At 39.0% G+C, this 19,778-nt stretch overlaps 1 protein-coding gene across 1 annotated transcript in view; it reads left to right on the top strand.

Annotated features, from left to right (window-relative positions):
• SERGEF (secretion regulating guanine nucleotide exchange factor) overlaps nucleotides 1–19,778 on the top strand; it is a 162,258-nt gene that overhangs the window by 35,469 nt on the left and 107,011 nt on the right. Inside the window, 1 exon segment of the mRNA XM_075047970.1 lies at nucleotides 1,231–1,391. Within this exon segment, the coding sequence (XP_074904071.1) occupies nucleotides 1,231–1,391 (161 nt within the window).

Below are 19,778 nucleotides of genomic sequence, written 5' to 3' on the forward strand. Positions count from 1 at the left end.
ACACCCAAAGGAAAAGGGGGGTGTTCGGGTTTCCGAAGGTTTGTGTTATGGCATGTGTTAAGAAAAACCTCAGTTGTCATCTTTGGACAGTGTGACTGGTACCCTCTGCTCCTGACTCCTCTGTGGGATATGTCTGTACTGACTGACAAGGGGACAAGTGTGTGTGTTTAAGCTGACTTGCTTGACTTAATGGTATTTTCCTCAAATCCACATAATTTGGCTTACGACATGATGACCTGAGTTCAGTTCTGGAGAGGAGTTTGAGGCTTGGCTGAAGTATGTACATAACTCAAGGTCATTACAGGCTTCCTTCTAGGCTGGAATGTGGGTTGCTGCTTCTAGTTAAATCCGAGTTGAGAACATACTGTTTATGCTTTGTGTATATAACTTTTTTAATTGGAAGCCCTGAAGGGACAGCCTTTCATGACTTATCTGTGGAGATCTAGTTACTTCATTAACAAAATAAAGCTGTCAGTATGATTTTATTTTTTTTAAAATAATATTAGAAACTGAAGGTAAAAAGCATTGCTTTATGAATGTTATCCATACTGGATAATGGACTTTTGGGTGTCAGTCCTGCAGCAGTATAATATATGGAGAGAAGGGTGAGCTATATACTGCTGATTTAATTTAAAATTATCTTTCCTTGGCCAATGTGTGATTCCTGTGAAAACAAACTGGTGTATTTCCAATGCTTAATGACAGCTGTGCTGGTGTTCCTGACTAACCAGCTCTGCTAACAGAAGTTGTGACAGAAGGTAACCCCTATCAGGAAAACATAAACTGTATGTTAAATACAGGACATGTAACGGATGTCTTTATGGCAAAGACTGGGTATAGAGAAGAATCTTTTATGTTTCAGAATAAGCTGTTTTGTGTGTGCTTCTGTTAAGCTAGAAATATGTCCTTTGTTTAACCTAAGTGTATATATTGTATGCAGAATGTCCAGGTTACGCAGCTTTACAGACATGGTTTCATTTATAGCCCAGGCCACCCTACAGATGTTCTGCTAGAAAACAAGTTAATGAAGTTTGAGTAACTGCATAGAATTACATGATAATATGTCTTTAGTTTTAATATTTTAAATTCTGCTCCCTGAAGTAAGTTTTTACTAGGTTTTTGAAGCTTTAGATGAGATGCATTAAGAAGTGGTGTTCTAGTTTTGAATTGGTATCCAGATGTTCCAGGAACCTAGTGAATAAGTAATCTTGAAATGTGTTTTGTGTTTAGAAACTGGCAAGGTATTCACCTGGGGCAGAGCTGACTATGGGCAACTTGGAAGGCACGCAGTGGTTCCTGATGGGCAGGAGGTGTGCACAGCATCTGAACAACGCTTGGAGCTGTTGTGTAACATCCCTATTTCAGTGCCTTGCCTAAATGGAGCATCTCAGGTAAAGAAGAAAATTACCATTTTTTTTCCCCAGGGTTTTGGTTTTTTTTTTGGAGGTGGGGTGCAGTGGGTGGGGTGTGTTAAAATATTCAGAACAATTTCCTAATAGAACCTTTTCAAATGCTGCAGCACAAGCCCTCGCTGCTCTTCCTATAAGCTTAGAAGTTAATACAATTCAATTATTTCAAATTCTTAAAAGGCTTTTATATTCAGAAACTGATTTTTCCGTGGTGGAACCAGAGGTACCATTAGCAGAAGATACCAAGCTCTCTCAGATATCAATGTATGCAGGACATAGTTGCACCTGCAATACAGCCTAACAGATGAGGTGGGACCCTGCCCAGTAGCAGAGCTACTTTTGTCTGAAGCCCTCTAACAGTTTAGCCAATGGCCTTTCTCTAGCCAATAAATAATAATGCCGCAGCTTCTAGCTCAGACTATCTAAGCATATAATGAATATTTCTGTACCTTATAACATCCTTGAGTGGTACTGGAGGTTTCCTTTTCATATGTCTAATTTGATACAAAATGATTTATCCTCAAGTATAAAGTTGATCAGAAAGAAAACTTTACTCAAGTTGTTTGCTGTAGTGTGACACAATGTGCAACCTGTACTGCCTAGAAACCATTTTCTTGGCTTTTTAGTGGCTGAGAGGCAGCATATGGCAATTGGCCCATTGGCAGGCAATGTGCAGGTCCCACCTGAGCAGATAACCAGTGAAAAGGTATGCGTGTCCCTGTGGGGTAGCTGGCAGTCAAAATGCAAGGGGTAAGTGCAGATTGTCAGCTTCAGCTGCAATGTACGTACTGCATCTCTGTCTCCTGGTAGTCTTCCATGGTGAGACTTTTGTTAGAAGAGTCAGGCTCTACCCTTTCCCATCATCAGTGTTCTCTGGATGTGTGCACTCACGGATGTAAAGTGGAGCTTCAGAGCCCAGGATGCTGCACTAATGAGTAATTTGTTTAGTCAGTGTTGACTCCACTGAGTCTCAAACAACTTTCTTACTCGTTTTGAGATGGGTGTCCCTGCTTTTGTCATTAGATATCTATAGAGAACACCATTGTTGAATCTGTTTCACGCTGTTTTTCATCTGTGCTTTGGGTAATGCCTCAAGTATGTAGTTCTGTCATTCCTCGTAACAATACAAAGCCAAGGCAGCCATAGCTGTTGCACAGAGGAAGTTATGCTTGGCAGGATAAGTGATCCATGAAGGTGAAGGAAAGGGATACATTCAGATATATTGCTTGAAAAGGAAGAGAAAAACAATCTCATCTTCATTCTGCTGCCCTCATCGCTGTTCCTCCTTATAGATCTATGAGAGACCAGATTTGAGTGATTAGCAATGGCAGTGTTCTGGAGCAGGCATCATTCTTTGCAGAGCTAACAGCATGAAGATGATTTAAGAGAGTGATCAAGAGCTAGTACCATTTGTACCCTAAGAGGAGCTGTGTTGAATAGAAGAGGAAAAAGCAGATAGTAAGAGCCTAACTTGCTTCACTTCAAGATTCAAAATAATGCCAGAGCTAGACTTTATACTTAAAAAATATATTAAATTGCAGTGTTGTTGTGGTTTAGGCCCAGCCGACTGCTTGCTCACTCCTCCCTCTACCCCTGGTGGGATAGGGAAGAGAATCAGAAGAAAAATGTAAAAACTCATGGCTTGAGATAAGGACAGTTTAATAGGACAACACAAGGAGAGAAGAAATAATAATAACAATAATACTAACAAAACAGTATACGAAGCGAGTGATGCATGATGCAATGGCTCACCACCTGGAACCTGATGCCCAGCCTGTTCCCTCGCTGCAATCCCTCCTCCCCCTGGCCAGCTCCCTCAGTCATATGGTATGGAATATCCCCTTGGCTGGTTCTCATCAGCTATCCTGGCTGTGCCCCCTCCCAGCTTCTTGTGAAAATTAACTCTATCCCAGCTGAACCCAGGACAAGTACGTAGGCTATGTAGAGCGTGAGCTGGTTTTTGTTTACACACAAGCTATACATTTTTCCATTTGTTGTCATATGGAGACGAGGTTTGATTTGAGAGCTGATGAGTTCTTTTCCATGTTTATTTTGAATTAACAATTCCAATTTGCATGTTTAATGCAGAGAGCCAGGTTAACAGTTGAGTATTACAACTAATGATTTTTATCCACGGTCTATTTTTACAAATCACTTTTAATGATTCAACTGAATTTTTGGCAAAGTTGTGTCTGCTGATTGTCTCTGCACTTCAGTTAATATTGTTAAAACTAAAATGGAGAAACTAATCTAAGGATTAGAGGACAATATAAAAGGCACACTGGTTTAGCTCAAGTACAGCACGGTAGATTTAACCTCCTCTGCTGTTCCTTGTCTCCGTGCCCCTGGCTTACCTGCTTTCTCCAGCACAGGCCAGGGATTCTCCTTTCTTTGTGCTGAAATTGATATAATGTCTGTGTCTGCCTACCACTCCAAAACCTGATTTTTGAAGTGTTATGAGTGATCTATTCCATTGTGAGTTTGACTTCGTCTGACAAACTCATTTAGAAACATTGACATTGTGAAACATGAGCACTTTTTTTTTCTTTCAACGGAAACAATGGAAGAACAAAAGCCTGAGTTTTAGATAGTTATCTACTAATCTGATTATGTCTTCCTGGCAGATTTAAAAGAGTGTGTGGACATCAGGTTCCTGGAGTCTCATGTGTTTAAACTTTTTGAATAACATGACTGCAGGTCTATTTTATTATTTTCTTCTCAGTGCTTTGGTGCATAACCACCATGGAATAGGATGAGGCACTGAAAAGAAACAAGGCTGTAGACGAAGTTAGTTGTGTGAGGCATTATGCATGCCGTGCTCTTGTGTTGTGTGGTGTCCTTGATTGGACCTCTTCAGAACATCTGACTCATCTGCTGCCTGACGTGCATTCATATCCACTGCTCTTCAGATGAAAGGACAATTAAATACAAATGGCCTGAAATATGATGAGCCTCTGTTTTTAGCAAATGCTACAAAGACCTGGTTTAATGTTTCTTCCTTGTCAAAGTGCTTTTCCAGTCTGTTTGATATTTTTGCTTTTAATAGCTATCGTGTTACTGTTTGTGGTATGTTCAGCATGTCATTCACATTACAGCAAACATTTGCTGCAGCAATAAACAAGTGAGAAGTCATTGTGCAGTGCTGAATGTTTCTTGCTAAACTGGGTGGAAGGTCTACAGTCATTTTGGTTATGCAGCATTGTTCACGTGGAGCCATGTTTTCATCATATCCTTTCTCTACTTAAAGCAAGCTGTGCTAGATTACAGTTTTCTGAGGAGGGATCTCTGAAATTTCAGTTAAGAAATTAAAAAAATTTGTGTCATACTGTCACTTTTGGGTTTTCTTGGGCTTACTTCCTTCCTCAGTTTTACATCACCCAACTTAGATCTTCATGGTGGATGTAGGGGCCAATTGTGTCAGGGAATGAAAATAGGTGATGGACTTGTGGCAACTTGTACTTGCTGTGTCTATTCTGATCCTACTGTGGTCCATAATTCCAGTGTGTACATTCGTCCCAGTGTGTACATTCGTCCTGTGCAATGCAGATTGGTTTGGATCCTCCATATGGTTCCTTTTTTCAGGGAATGCCATTATGAATACTCATGGCCCTTTGCAGTCAAAGTTTATTGCCACTCTTTTCAGTGGCAGTTGCTGTAACGTCATTTTTGTTTAAGTATTTGAAAGGTAGCTTTGCTTTTAGTATATTCTTGTTTCCCTTTTTTCCCCATTCATATTGCAAAATATTAAGCATCTACCTACAAGACAAATCTAAGATACCTGCTATGATGATAATTAATTGGTTGATTCTTATATGACTGATAGGTTAATGTATAAGCATTGTTATTGCCTTAAAATATAAACACAATAATATTAAAAATGGAACCTTTTGGTTTACAAAAAATGACAACTGTTTTTGTATTTTTTTGACTTCTCAGGGAAAATTGTTAGAGGCCTCTTCATAAGTAAAGCTGTAGTTGAGACTTTAAAGGGTATTAAAATAAATAACCTGGTAGTATTATATGTACATCATCTCTGTGCTGTGTGTGTGGCTTTTGTATACTTAGTATACTTAGTTGTTTGACTGGGTACTGTACGTATTTGTGGCTATGTTCTTTATTCTGAATGGTCAAAACAAGAGATTTATATTTTTGTGGGAGAGAAACAACAAACTGAACTTTCCTAAGCCAGACTTTACTGCTCAGAGTTTGAGGAGATATGTGTAGTAACTGATCCAAGAAGCTGCTTAAAAAAAACTGCTTTGGGTGTTAGGGAAGGAGGTAAATGCAAAAAAGTCTCTCTACTTTTCCAAGCTTAATAACTTTTAGATAATCCAAGAATGTAGTTCAATAGAACTGGTGGTATGAAAAACAAACTTTCAGTAAACTCTGTTCCTTGTTCTTTGATTTGCCAGCTTGCCTCAAAACTCCTAACTGTGCTACAGAAACAGATGTGGGCCCTTGAAGAACTCATCGTAAAAGGTGGTTCTTACTTTGCAGTACTTATAGCTAATAATGAAAACAAACAAGGGATGGGAGTGGAAACAGAGAAATTATGTGACTTCAGGTGCAACAGCAAGTCAGCTGCAAAGCTGAGAAGAGAACCCAGGTGCTACGTATTCCACTCCAGCCCTTTACTCATTAAGCTTTCTCTCTTGTGATATCACTAGAAGGGAAAGGTAGTTGATATCTGCATGTTCCAGACAGGTCAGATTACTATTTGTGTTATATTTCAGTTAGTGTGTGTTGCTTTCCCTGGATGTTTGTTTAATGCTGTTAGATCTGCCCATAGAAGGAGAGGTAAAGGCCAGCTCATCTTTTACTGAGGGGTTTGTGAGGTCCTTCTGGACCAATTAATTAAATTAGCCTCATTCTTAAGTTGAAGTGATGTGGACTGTCTCACTTGATAAGCAAGTAGTGCAGTGGGGGTTTTTTTTGTCTGTCATGAATTGGTGTATTTTACAAGTTGATCTTGATCTTTTGGTCCTTTGAGAAATAGCATTGTTGAATTTTCCTTGAGTGGTGCAGGTTGGTTTTGTTATGCTGTTTTGGAGATGAAATGATAAAAATGGTAATGTAGACATGGTCCCTTTAATATTCTTGCAAGAGTGGAAATCAAGTTCTTGGCTTATCAATTCATTTTAAGTAACAATAAAGAAAATAAAGGCTATGGAGAAGTGGGTTCTGAGTACAACTCACTGTGCAAATAAGAAGTTGCAATTAAGGATGAAAATAGAGACCAAATCGTTGAAATTATCATGGGGGGGGGAACCCCAAAGACGATGTATCAAAAGAAGGAAACTGCAGTCTGCATACGAAATACAGAAAGTCTGTGTTAGATTAGGTGTGTTTGTGTGATCTGCGTGCCCTGTGTAGGAGAACAACACTAATCTTGGCAACACTGCAAGAAGACTGGGAGGAGTTTACAGGTATATCACAGGAAATGAGGAAATGGGATTTACTGCTTGGGTCAGTCAGTTCTCCCTGTCTTTCTCCTAGCAGGAAATTGAGAGCAGTAACAACTGCTGAAATGCAAATGCAACTTTTGGTTAGGTAGCCATCCCAATTATTCTGTGCTTTTCTTATTCTATTAGGACATGACCATGGCTTGTAAAGAATATCTTATGGCCTGGGTAGAGAGATATTTAACACTCATAGCAAAGTCATTTCTGGAAGTTAGGAATACCAGTGTGTTAGGCAACATAAGTTACTCTGGAAATATTAGTCTGCTCCATGAAAACCATAAGCTAGTTGCAATTTTATCATAAATAATTTGGTGAAGTGAAGCTCAGCTATTTAATACTAGGTGAGAGGAAGGGGAGCTTGACTTTCCTCTTCTCCTTGTGGTTATAAGCAGAGCCTACATCACCAACTCTAGGTGTGTAATTTTTGGAAAGCAAAGAGGAGATTATATTGGTTCTCAGCACTGTGCTTCCCATTACCCATACCAGTTTCTCTGCAGCTGGCATTGCAGAAAGGGAGATGGGAAATCAAATCACACCAAGTGAATGGCAAAGGAGAACTCCTGCCCTGTCTTGCATGCGAGAGAGCATATGCTCTGTGAGTACAAACTAGAGGTTTTCCAATTATCATTTTTGCAGATGAGGGTTGGTTTAAAATAACCAAAATTGCTCTGCTTGGGTTGTACTGTAGCACTGGAGTGGCAGCCAGGGGTCAAGCTGCTTTGTAATCTGTATGGGAGACCACAAAGGGTTGATTTGCCTATAGTTTGGGTGAAGTAGGAGAGGACTGACATGGGCTCAAGTCAGGAGCTGGAGACCCACCCAGCATGTGATGACTGAGGTGTTGTGTGAGTGTGGGTGAAGTCTTAATCTTCATAACTCATAAATTCATTTTCCATTTGCTAGTGTATTGTAGTTAGAATGCTGAATTAATATCTCGCTTGGAGATCTCTGAAAGTATCAGGGAAATGGAAGGAGACTAAAACTACTTGCAGCAGTAGTCGTGGCTTGTGCAGACATGCATCAGCTGTCAGCCCTAACGATGAGACCAAATTGGCAGCTGTATTTAATGAGCAATGAGTAGCAAAATGGCTAATCTGAGTTATCTTGTTTGTAACTCTGTGACCTGCATATGCTCATAGTATATTCCTTAAATTAAAAATACTGACTGGGTCCCATTCTTCTGCATGGATTGTTCTAATAACAGTGCACCATGACTGCAACTCACTGTGAGCTCAGAGACAACTTGTGATTCAGCTCGTGGCTCCTCTGAAGTATTTTTTTGCACCAACAAATGCCATGAACTTTCACTAGTGCCATTCACATGCATGATGCAGTTAGTGCCTGCTAATCAACTGTGGGGAGCGCTGCAAAATTGCTTAAAAAATGTACTTGGTGTTAAGACAAAGTCTCTGAGCAGCAACTTTGGAAGTTGACAACTGTTAGTGCAGAAATCCAGTTCTGCCTCACTGACATTTCAGTTGCCTTGTTCATCCATGAGGAGCCTAAACAGAAAGGTTTCAATGTAAAAGGTATCCTTCCTAGTTTAAGGTGAGTCAGGTCTAACCCAGGGTATGTGCATGGACATGTTCTAAATCCAAGTGAAAATATGGTTTGAAGCAAGAGGTTGGTGGAAAAGGCCCTAAAGCATGCAGTTTTTCATTCTCAGTATGTCATTAGAACTGTTACAGAGAAGGGATTAACAAATCAATGCAGGCTAAAATGAGAGAAAATCAATAAGAAACTGTAGTGAACTGGAACAAAGCTATCAATTTACAGAATTCTCTGCAAAGAAAACTCATTGGTACCTCCTTTTATGTATGGAAAAATAATGCAAAATCACTTGATGATTTAGGGTTAGATTAATTCTTTTTTTCACCTGGCTGACCCCAGAACTTCAGGTCAAGAAAATTCTGGTGCAAATGCTACTTATGTTTCCTTTTTCTGTTGTGTTGATGAATTTTATTGGCAGGTTCTATAACAGTGAAATCTTTAAAAAAAGAGGGGGGTGGGAATAGTCAAGGAGAAATGTATCGTTTAAGTTACCCTCATAGGAATTTGATGAAATGCTTTCTTTCATTATTTACTTTTTTGTATTAGTAGAAGTGATTTCATTAGTTCTTCATTTTTTTTTGTCTCCTTAAGAAGAGTGTTACTTCTGAAGAGTCACTGCTTAATAGGTAGTATGCATTATGTAGCTGGAAAATATGCTGGGCTACTGGGTAGTGTACTACAAATGAATGAGATGGGAGAGACCTTAGTGGTTCTAACTCTGTTTATTGAGTTGTTCCATTGGTCCTTTCAAATTCATTTGTCACTGTGGGTCCATAAACTCACTGAGGCAGTGCTGTTCTGGCCCACACACAGACTGCTTCTCCCTGCTTTTAATTTAAGGATTTTGCATTTGGTTTGAACTTGGGTGATGCTTGTACTTTTATGCCAGTGATGGTGTTTGTTTTCATTTGTCTGATGTTTCCAGCTTTCACTTATCAATGAGTCATTTAAGCTGTGAGCCCTGCCAGTCTTTCTGGCCTTGTTGCTTATGTTGTAAGTTATTATAAAGCTACTGTTTAATGGAAGATTCAGAAAAGAGAGAAACTCATGTTTCTGCTGTGATGCTTAAAGTTGTTGCTATGCCATGGCACACAGCAAGTTTCAAAGACTGGTAGCCTGCTAAATTACAGGTACCTGTTTGTCCTCCCAGCTGGTGGCTCATCTCCTTTGCCTTTTGGCTGCCTGGCCTCTAATTTAAACTGAAGTTGTCAAAGGCAGAAGCTCTCTCTGAACTCGCTGAGTGTGTTTTACATCGTCTAATATAGCCTGTGCCTTTGCCCCAGCATTCAACCCACAGAACTTGTTGGTGAAAGCAGGAGGAAGGAGAAGAAAAAGTAAAAATTATGCATCTAATCCTGTGAGGACAAAAATGCTAAGCTGTCTCCTGTTTTAAAACCTACTTAAGGGTTTATTCTTAGTGCCCTGGCAGTTGATTGCTGGGGTCTCTATAAATTCAGTGTATATCGCATGTAATCAGATACCAACAAAGATTGCTAAGATCTATGCTCCTGTTGATGCCTTGCACATTTTTTTAAATCATAGTGTTGTGGTTTAACCCCAGCCAGCAACTAAACACCACGCAGCCGCTCACTCACTCCCCCCCCATCCAGTGGGATGGGGGAGAAAATCGGGAAAAGAAGTAAAACTCCTGGGTTGAGATAAGAACGGTTTAATAGAACAGAAAAGAAGAAACTAATAATGATAATGATAACACTAATAAAATGACAACAGTAGTAATAAAAGGATTGAAATGTACAAATGATGCACAGGGCTATTGCTCACCACCTGCTGACCGACACCCAGCCAGTCCCTGAGCTGCGATTCCCTGCCCCCCCCTTCCCAGTTCCTAAACTAGATGGGACGTCACACGGTATGGAATACACTGTTGGCCAGTTTGGGTCAGGTGCCCTGGCTGGGCATGAGAAGCTGAAAAATCCTTGACTATAGTCTGAACACTACTGAGCAATAACTGAAAACATCAGTGTTATCAACATTCTTCACATACTGAACTCAAAACATAGCACTGTACCAGCTACTAGGAAGACAGTTAACTCTATCCCAGCTGAAACCAGGACACATAGAAAAAGCAAATAAAAACCTTATAAAGAATTTTAAAAAAATTTCATTATCAGGGAGAAAAAAATTTGATAGTTCCTTAGAGGTATGGTTCCAAAAATGTCATCTTCTACATTTTGCCACTTTAGGTCCCATTTTCCCATTCCTCCTTCTCTTCCCAGGTGTAGAGCTAATGTAAACAGTCCCTTCCTTGGTAACAAGTGCTTAGGGAGCTAGTAAGGAGTTCTTACGATGTGTTTCTTTTTCCAGAACATTGTTTGGCATAATGTTTGTGCTCTTAAGTGTTAAATTAACAAGCATTAAGTAGCCAGTTTTCCTACTGGTAATTGGTTCAGTGGAAATCACTTCTGTCCAACTTTTTTAAGTTGCCACGGTTTACCTGCAGCCTCAACTGCTAGTTGATTTCACACTGTCCTGGTTTAACCCCAGCTGGCAACTAAGTACCACACAGCCGCTCACTTGCTCCCCCACAGTGGGATTGGGCAGAGAACTGGGGGGGGGGGGGAAGTAAAACTTGTGGGTTGAGATAAAGACAGTTTAATAGGATAGAAAGGAAGAAAATAATAATTATAATAATAATAAAATGACAATAATCATAATAAAAGAATTGGAATATACAAAACAAGTGATGCACAATGCAATTGCTCACCACTCACCGACTGATGCCCAGTTAGTTCCCGAGCAGCGATCCACCGCACCACGGCCAACTGCCCCCAGTTTATATACTGGGCATGACATCATTTGGTATGGTGATGGTATGGAATATCCCTTTGGCCAGTTTGGGTCAGCTGTCCTGGCTGTGTCCCCTCCCAACTTCTTGTGCCCCTCTAGCCTTCTTGCTGGCTGGGCATGAGAAACTGAAAAATCCTTGGCTTAGTCTAAACACTACTTAGCAACAACTGCAAACATCAGTGTTATCAACATTCTTCTCATACTGAACTCAAAACATAGCACTGTACCAGCTACTAGGAAGACAGTTAACTCTATGCCAGCTGAAACCAAGACACTCTGCAAAATCAGCTTCTTCAAAACCTGGTCCAATCTGCAGTTTACCATACAGCCATAACTAGTGAAGGTGCTTTGGGGCCTGCACAAAGATAGAAGTGGTAGAAGTGTTTCTGAACTGAAGTCTGGAAAGCATTGCAGTAACTTCCTGTGTTGGCTGCTGGCAGCTTCGTCAAATACAGAGGTTTCCTGTACAGTATCATTGGTTACTCTGATGCTACTTTGCTTAATACAAAACACGATATATAAGGGATTCTACTGTGGATTTGTGAGGCAAATCTGTTTCTCAGCATCTTATATTTAGAGAAGTTGGCGAAAGGCAATCTTTTCACCTTAAGTGGTCTGTCTTTAATACTGGTATGAAGAACTGGTTCAGGTCCGAAGCCTTTGTTTGATCCTGCCCTTTGTTTCATTTTCTTGAGTGGATTGTTGGACAAGGAAAACATTTATTAAAACAATTCTTATTTCCCACACTGATATGGGTATTTAAGAGCATAAGTCTTATTATCAGTGATCTTATCTTGAGCTAGTAGGTGTCAGCTTGTCTTTTGAAAATTTAAATTTGTCATGTTTGAAGGGATTATTTTGAAACTGCATGCTGGTTTCTTAAGGACACACAGATTGATTTTTGCTTCACAGTGAATCTAATGTTTTCATTGGGAATGCAAGTCACAGGTTGTGGTGGGAGGGGATGTTGTCAGTCTTAAGAAAACAAAAATTCCCAATCTTTTCTTTTGCTGTTTCATGGCACCTGTTGTGGTTTGAGTATTAATTCTGTTTTAAAAGAATACGAAATATTATTTCATGACTATTAAATCATGTGGAAATAGAAACAACCTGAAATAAATGCGAAACTGGAAATCTGTGATGACAGTCACTTTTTAAGTTTCATTGCATATATCTAAGACTTTTTCCTCTTTGATACTGCTGATTCTACTCAGGATTTCTATCTGGTACCTGCAATACACAGAATTGAGGCTAAGAAAAATATAGACTTGTAGAAATGCATTTACATGGTCAGGTGTAAAACTTTCCATGGAGTTTTTCTCTGTTCAGTTTAGATGTTAGACTGAAATGTCCTAAACAGAACCTAATGTTGAGATTTGCAACTTCATAAAATGAAAGAATACTTGGAAGGGAGTAATGGAAGGCTCTCTTTTGGTTCAGCAGTTTGCATTAAGTCTTACAGGATTAATTTGCTGTCTGTGGTTTTCCTTGCCACAGCAAGTCTGAAATACAGACTGCTTGGAGGGGGATGAAAAGCAAAATGCTTGTGTCCTTTTACTTAAAAAAATTAAGATGGTATTTGTGAATTGCAGTGATGCTATTTAATAATCTTAAGATACAATTGTTTTAGGTTAGCTGAGAAGCTGTTCAGAAATATGAAATAGGATATGATGTGAATTTAATGTCTTTCACGTTTGAGAGATAACGTGTCTCACCCCCATCTCTTCAACAAATAAGGACAGTATAGTGTCCTGTTTTGCTTTTGGTAGATGGAGATATCTACAATGTCTTGTGGCCAAATGAGTTAGGAGTACTCTAAGACTGACAGTATACAGGGTCTTCAAGGACGACTGGTTTTGCGTGAGGCCTCCGTTTGCAGTCAGATTGGCAGAAAGCCAGTGAGAAAAGAGTGTTTATTCACTTATATTGAGTTCGTGCTCAGCATGCCATGCCAGAGAGAATTCTAATAAAGTCATTTCATCTGAGGACTTTAAAGTTAGTAATGCTAAGTACGCAAGGGACTACTGATGTACTGCTGCTGAAATTAAATACACGTTCCAGGTTGCTCTTTCAGCCTTTTTTTGCCACTAGTCTCCCCCTTACACTTTACTTACTGACAGCTTCTTTTAGATAATGGTGTTACTACAGGGATTTCAAGTTATACTGTTGCTTGCTACCTTTCTTGGCAACAGGTAACATGCTTCAGAAACATCTCCTCCCATTCGGTGAGACTGCATGTGCTTTCTCTTTGAGTCCTGTGACTGAAAGAGAAACATTTTGCTTTCTCTTCTTTTGTTATTATAGGGCTAAGCACTCAATTTTGATAGTTTGAGAAATTGGGACCAAATTCTGAAATCCTTTTATTCATGTTAGATAAATGTGATTCATTGTGATGCACTTGTATTGTATGCTTATACATACATTGAGAGAAATGTATAATATACCAAATAATATTCATGCTTGGATTTACCTTTCTTATTTTCTTTTGTATTCAATACTATATGTTGGTTGATGTTCAGGGAGAAAATGAATCAAAAAAATTAAAACACTTGGAATGGTGATGCTAAATTGGTTTTATGTTTGAGCTAACAAAAATGAATCTATGAATTCTAGGTTTGCTCTTCAATGAGGCTATTTTAATGTCATTCGCTTAATAATTTTTAATTAAATTCTTGGTAAGACAGATGTCAGAAGTAGTAAAAATACAGGTGGTGTGCTTGTGTTGTTACATGTGATTTAGATATACCTAGGTATAATTGAAGAGGAATATTTTGATTGTAGAGAACTGGTATTAGAAAACCCATGGTTACATTTGTCTGAGTTGCACCTCCCAACAGGTCAGGTAATTTGCTTTCAATTGTAATTTATTTAACAAAGATCTCTCATGCAGGACCATAATCATTACAGATGCCCTAGCTGAAGCTTTCTTGTGAGATATTTTGCTTCTGTGTTTTTTCCCGTGTTTCTTTCTCTTGCTTTCTTGCCCAAGAGAGTTGTTCTTGTGTAGACCTACTGAGAGCCATCTGGTGTGGCTGCTGGGAAGTCAGTGCTGCACACCTAAACAAGTCTTTCACACTGTTCACGTTTGTTATAGTGCTGGACCTGCACCCGTGAGAGATGGTCTGCAGAGACAGCTTTGTTACCTTCCTTTAAGATGTGTGTTTGGCTATAAACTTTTGGATACTAAAGTATATTATTTCTCAGGGAAAAGACTTTCTCCAAACTTTGGGGGAAAGGAGTGTTCAAGTGGCTATAAGCAGGTGTCCTTGGCATTTGAAAATTCTTTAAGGTCTATGGTCTGTTTGGACCTTCTGGGGGATAGCATTCAGGCCTGCCAGTCACTATCTCAAGGACGCTTCTTTTCTATATACTATACATCCTCCTGTTTTTTGAGAGAAGAAACTTCTATACTGCAGAAACCTGAAGGTATGGCTTTTTATTCATCTTTTTTTCAGCTAAGGGCAATACTTCAAGGTGAGATGCAGTAGGGCTTTATTTCCCCTGGATCAGTGTCAAACTTTTCAGCTGAGTTTTAGAGCTGACCTGCCTGATTTTTAAATAATCTTTTCCTTCCTCTGGCAATGTAGCAGCACATTTCCCCCACTCCCCCCAGGCAGATTCTGCCACCAGAATTGCTGAAATGAATAAAAGACTTAGTGGTCAATAGTTTCATTCTGCACCTCTTTTTCAAACCATAAGCTCTGCTACATGTAGAAAAATCCCCAAAAGTTTCTCTCCTGTCTTTTTGTCTTTGTAAGGCACTTCAACCCTGGCATTACTGGATAGAGATGTGTGAAGAATCGAAGACCAGCACATTGCCAATCATAGCAAAGCAAACTGCATGATCCTGGGAGAGCAGAAGGAATGCACCAGTGGTTTTAGATGACTGTAAAAAATTATTTTATTAGCCAAGTGTGCAGTAAGCCCAAGTGCATCTTCCCATCTAGAAGCTGCAAAGAATCCATTGTTCATGCTGCTGCTCTTGTCTCATTGCCGTGTTGATTCGGAAAGCATTATGCACCTGCCTTCTGCCCTGAGCCATGTCCCAGTGTGCAAGGTTTTCAAATGATCTTTGCAGGTGAACTGTCTTGGAACAGCAGCATAGTTCAAAGCATATCTTAAGAAAACAGCTGACAAAAGAAAGAGGGATAAACCCTACATGGTTAAGTAGAAGAAAGCATTAATACTTAGGTCACTGATGGGCAGAGTAGAATAAAGGGTATAAGGAAAAAACCAGCAAGCATTCCTATGTGTAGTATAACTCTTCATAGTAAGTCTACTGTATAGAATCCTTTGGTATTTGTTTGCAGACAACACAGCTCTGTAGTACTTTTGACTGGAGACCTGAAACGCAGCAGGAGTTTCTGGGGTCAAGTCAAGTTGATGTAGGGAGGTGCACTTAAGTCAGTGGAGCTCTACAATATCCAGTGGAGTTGTCCACCCTGTTGTAAAGCCATGTGATTGCTCAGTTTCTGGTGGCTGTCATAAACTAATAATATGAAAGGTACATATCTGAAATTCATTTAAGGTAGTGATGATAGTGATCATCCATGAGAAGCTGAGTACGTGTGTTAAGGCAAGCTTTTCTTGAAAGTCTTGTGATAATTGTGGGTTTTTTTTTGTTTTTAAATTTATCTTGAAATCTTGTTTTTAAAAAATCTTGAAAACCTGAAATTTCAGGTTTTAATACCAAAGTGAAATAGCAAGATTGCAGCCTTATGTTGGCTATTAAAAAAAAGTCTCTTGTTTTTTAAGCTAGCTTCACAATACTGTTGTAGCTTCAACTGAGTTTCTAAAATGTTTTTGGATAACAATATTCTAGTTGTTATTTGACAAACATCCCATTTTACAATGAGCTATGCAGAATAGGCTTGATTATGCCTATTGATTTGAGAAGTAAGGTAAAGCTGAAGATGATTAAGTGTAACAGATTTTAGCTCAATGCAAATGTTTTTAAGGAATTAAACATTTACTTATGAGCAAGAATAAATATACTGGCTTTGTCTCTTGGGGACAAGTGAATGAATCGGCTAATAATGCAGTCAATGAAATGGTGAGAGAAGTAAATGTTTGTTGTCTTTTTTTTAATGTAGTTGAAGAGCACAAAAAAATGAAGACAGTTTTAAAATGTGCTGCTGTATTGCTGTGTTTGTCTTGTGGCAGCTTACAGTTCATGTGGTATGGTGTAGGTTATTAGTGGCTGCCCATGCTGACATGAATTTTTTTTGTATTGGATTTGAGAAATCTTCTGGAATTGGGCCAGAGTGCTATGTGTTCCAGTAAATGACTAAAAGTGAAATTGTGTCTAAATGACTCTTTCACTGGTATCTAAGCCACTGGAATATGTGTTATTGTAGTGAGTGAAAAATTACTTAATCATTTCAAAGAGCTTTATTTTTAGTTAATGTAACCCTCTTCTTCATTCTAATGCTGATTTGGTCTCTGATCTATTGGATTCAGTAAGTATTTGAAGTTTGAATTTCCCATGACCTATGTCATGTTAATGTGTCTTTAATGCTGGGAAAGCGTAATTTGTTCTTGTGAAGGTTTGCCGAGTAATAGCACATAGTTCCTTAGAGAAGAGCGAACTTTAACAGCAATATTATGAACCTAACGCAGTATATTTTAACGTTGCTGTAGCTGCAGTGTATGAAGATAGCGTAGCATTTTCTGTTCTAGTTTTCTGTTTGCTTGCCTAAATTTATTAACGTAACTTGCCACTCAGGAGAGAAACTTCATGTTTGCCCACTGTTCTGAATTGGCTTTATTTTGAAACAGTGACCAAAACCAATCCATTCATCCTTAAATTGTAGGAAACTTTTTCTGCCCTTGAGTAGTACTGATGATGTTGGAAACGTAAGGTGGGTGGTTCTGAGGAAATACTTACAGAAAAGGGAACTTACCTCAGAAAAACCAGAGTTCAAAAGTCCACTAGCATGAGATGATTATAGTTTCTTTGAAGACCACGTATTTGTTTTAAGAGCTGAAAGGTTTGGGCTTTTGAGAAGGTAACTGTCTCAGTACCTCATTTACTGTTAACTGAAACTGATAGGTGAAAATCTCACAATTAAGATCTTATTAGGCTTATTCAGCATGGAGAAGAGAAGTTTCAAGGGCACATAGTAGTAGCCTGCCAGTACGTACAAGGACGTTCATCAAGAAGATGGAGTTGGGCAGGAGGAAGAGAAACAAAGGACATAAATGAAAACCCGAGGTTCAGACTTAAAGTAAGGAAAACCTCTTTCACCATGAGGACAATCGGGCAGTGGAAGAGGCTGCACAGGGAGGTTGGATGTTCCACGTGGAGGTTCGACGTACAGAATGGAAAAGACTCGTCTAGACAAAGCCCAAGGAGTATGGTCAGATATCATAGCTGACTTGGCTGTGAGCGGGATGTTGGACTAGAAACCTCCTGAGGTCCCATTGAACCTGAATTATCCTGTGATCCAAAGATCTTGTTTCTGTCCTAAAAACTGTTTCCACACATGCTCAAAATTCAGAATGACTAAGCTTCAGTCCAGTGCTGTAATATAACAAGCTGTCAGAGGGATGAGTTTTCAGGTTATTTGTTAAAATGCACTGGGCAAGGCTCAAATCAAGTTCAGTTTGCAGAAGTGATGCTTCTTACTAGGAAGGCAACCATTGAGAGAAGGAAATTAAAGAAATCATGCTGTTTTATCCTGTCAGCTATAATACACGTTTTGGGTGCAGCAAAATCTATAGAAGCATTATATAAGCAGTTCAGAGCTCTCAATGTGCCCCTCTGGATAAAATAAGCTGCTTTTATTACTCTGATAGGGTAGAAGCTGCCATCTTCTTTCCACTACTGGCTTGCGGAGAGGAAGACTGTAACTGAAATAGCAGCTTGGAAAAAAAAACCTGCTTCATGGTTCAGTGGTTCTTTGTTGTTATTTTGTTTTAGCCCAGAAGCACTAAAATTAGCTGTCCTCTCCTCTTTGTTCTTATTTTCTTTATACTCCAAAGTTTGCAAAGTAGATAATGTGTTGAGTTAAACTATCCATACATTGAAAATCAGAGCCCTTGATCTGGATGCTTAAAATGATCTTTTGACTTTCAGGATTTGTTCTGCTGTTTCTCTAGTTATGTGCCATTTTCTAGCATAAATTGCTCTTTGGTCATATAAAATTAAGTCATATTGGTTTATGCTGACAGTTTTGCCCTAAATTTATAAGAATAATTTTAATTCTATGCCCTTCTCACTGTCCTCTATTTTCTTTTGAGTAGTAATAGACACACAGTCTGTGTGACAGATATGCTATTGAAATTAGTTCACTAAAAACAGAGTGTCTGCTCTTCAGAAAATTAAAACCCACAATGTCTGCAATGTTGTGTTCTTCTGCAAGGGTAAACAGAAAACTGAAAGGAGACAGAGTTGTTTAGAGGTGACACATATGTGACTTCGTCGTCATTAAAATGTTTCTTGGAAAAGACTGTTGATTCATGAGAATCATTTTTATTTGAGTGTTTCTTCTGAGTTACAGTATTAGTCATCTGGAATCATGTATGATGTCTGCAGATCTTTTTAAGGATCTTTGCTTGTCTGAAGAAGTTCCCTTTATTTTTATTCTTTCTCAGTGTGGTATCTGTGAACCTTTTAAACACAAAGCTAATTTTTTCACCTCAATTACTCTTGACAGGTTAAGTCAGCTTGATCCACAAATAACTGTGCTAGAAATAAGGCTTTTGTTTTTCATTTATTTCTTCTCTACTTATGCCTGGACTTTCTACTTTGGTTTGAATTAAAGGCCTTGCAATCAATTTTGTGGAAAAACAGCATATAGCTCAAGATTTTACTTTTCTTTGAAATCTGCAAGACAGCTGCAAGGAACCTCTTCCATTCTTTGTAAGAGCAACAATGCTGCTGTTCTTATAAGTCATGTTGCTTGTGGGTCTGGTTTTGGCACGATGAAATCACTGGGGTTTGAAGAGCTGTGTATTTACAAATCACCTAAAGCACCAGTCTTTTACTAGAAGCTACCTTGGCTTTTCAGTGCTTAATGCATGGTGTATAGCTGATATGTACTTCCCTTCCACCTGCAGAAGAGGATAAGGAATGGAAGTGCACTTGATAGTTCTTTATGGCAGGTAAAGTACTTTTGCGGGGGGTGCTTGGGTACCTTCTGCAAATGGTGGTATGAAAGGCTGACTGGAATAGAATTAGTGCTGTGGAAGGTTAGAAAATAAAGCTCAAGGAGCCCAAGTCTGATAAATGACACAGATCATTGGTGTTGAATAGAAGAATCAAATTTTCTTGGAGTTTTCAGTCTGTAACAATTCAAAATAAGTTGTCTTTTATTTGTGTTCTCCCAGTGGCTTGGGAGGTTTACAATAGCATCTTCGTAGACTTGGTGGTGTGCAGATGCAAACAAAAATACTATTTCTTAGGGTCTTTACAGGCAAAGTATACAGAGGTGCTTGCAGACAGGACACAAGAAGGAAACAATACCATTGTCATTTAGTGTGGTTTGCAGTCAACATGAAGTGTGGGTTGTTGCCAGTTTTTTTCCCCCATTTGTAGGTATTGTAA

Source organism: Buteo buteo, chromosome 16 (assembly GCF_964188355.1).
Source record: "Buteo buteo chromosome 16, bButBut1.hap1.1, whole genome shotgun sequence".
NCBI lineage: Eukaryota > Metazoa > Chordata > Aves > Accipitriformes > Accipitridae > Buteo > Buteo buteo.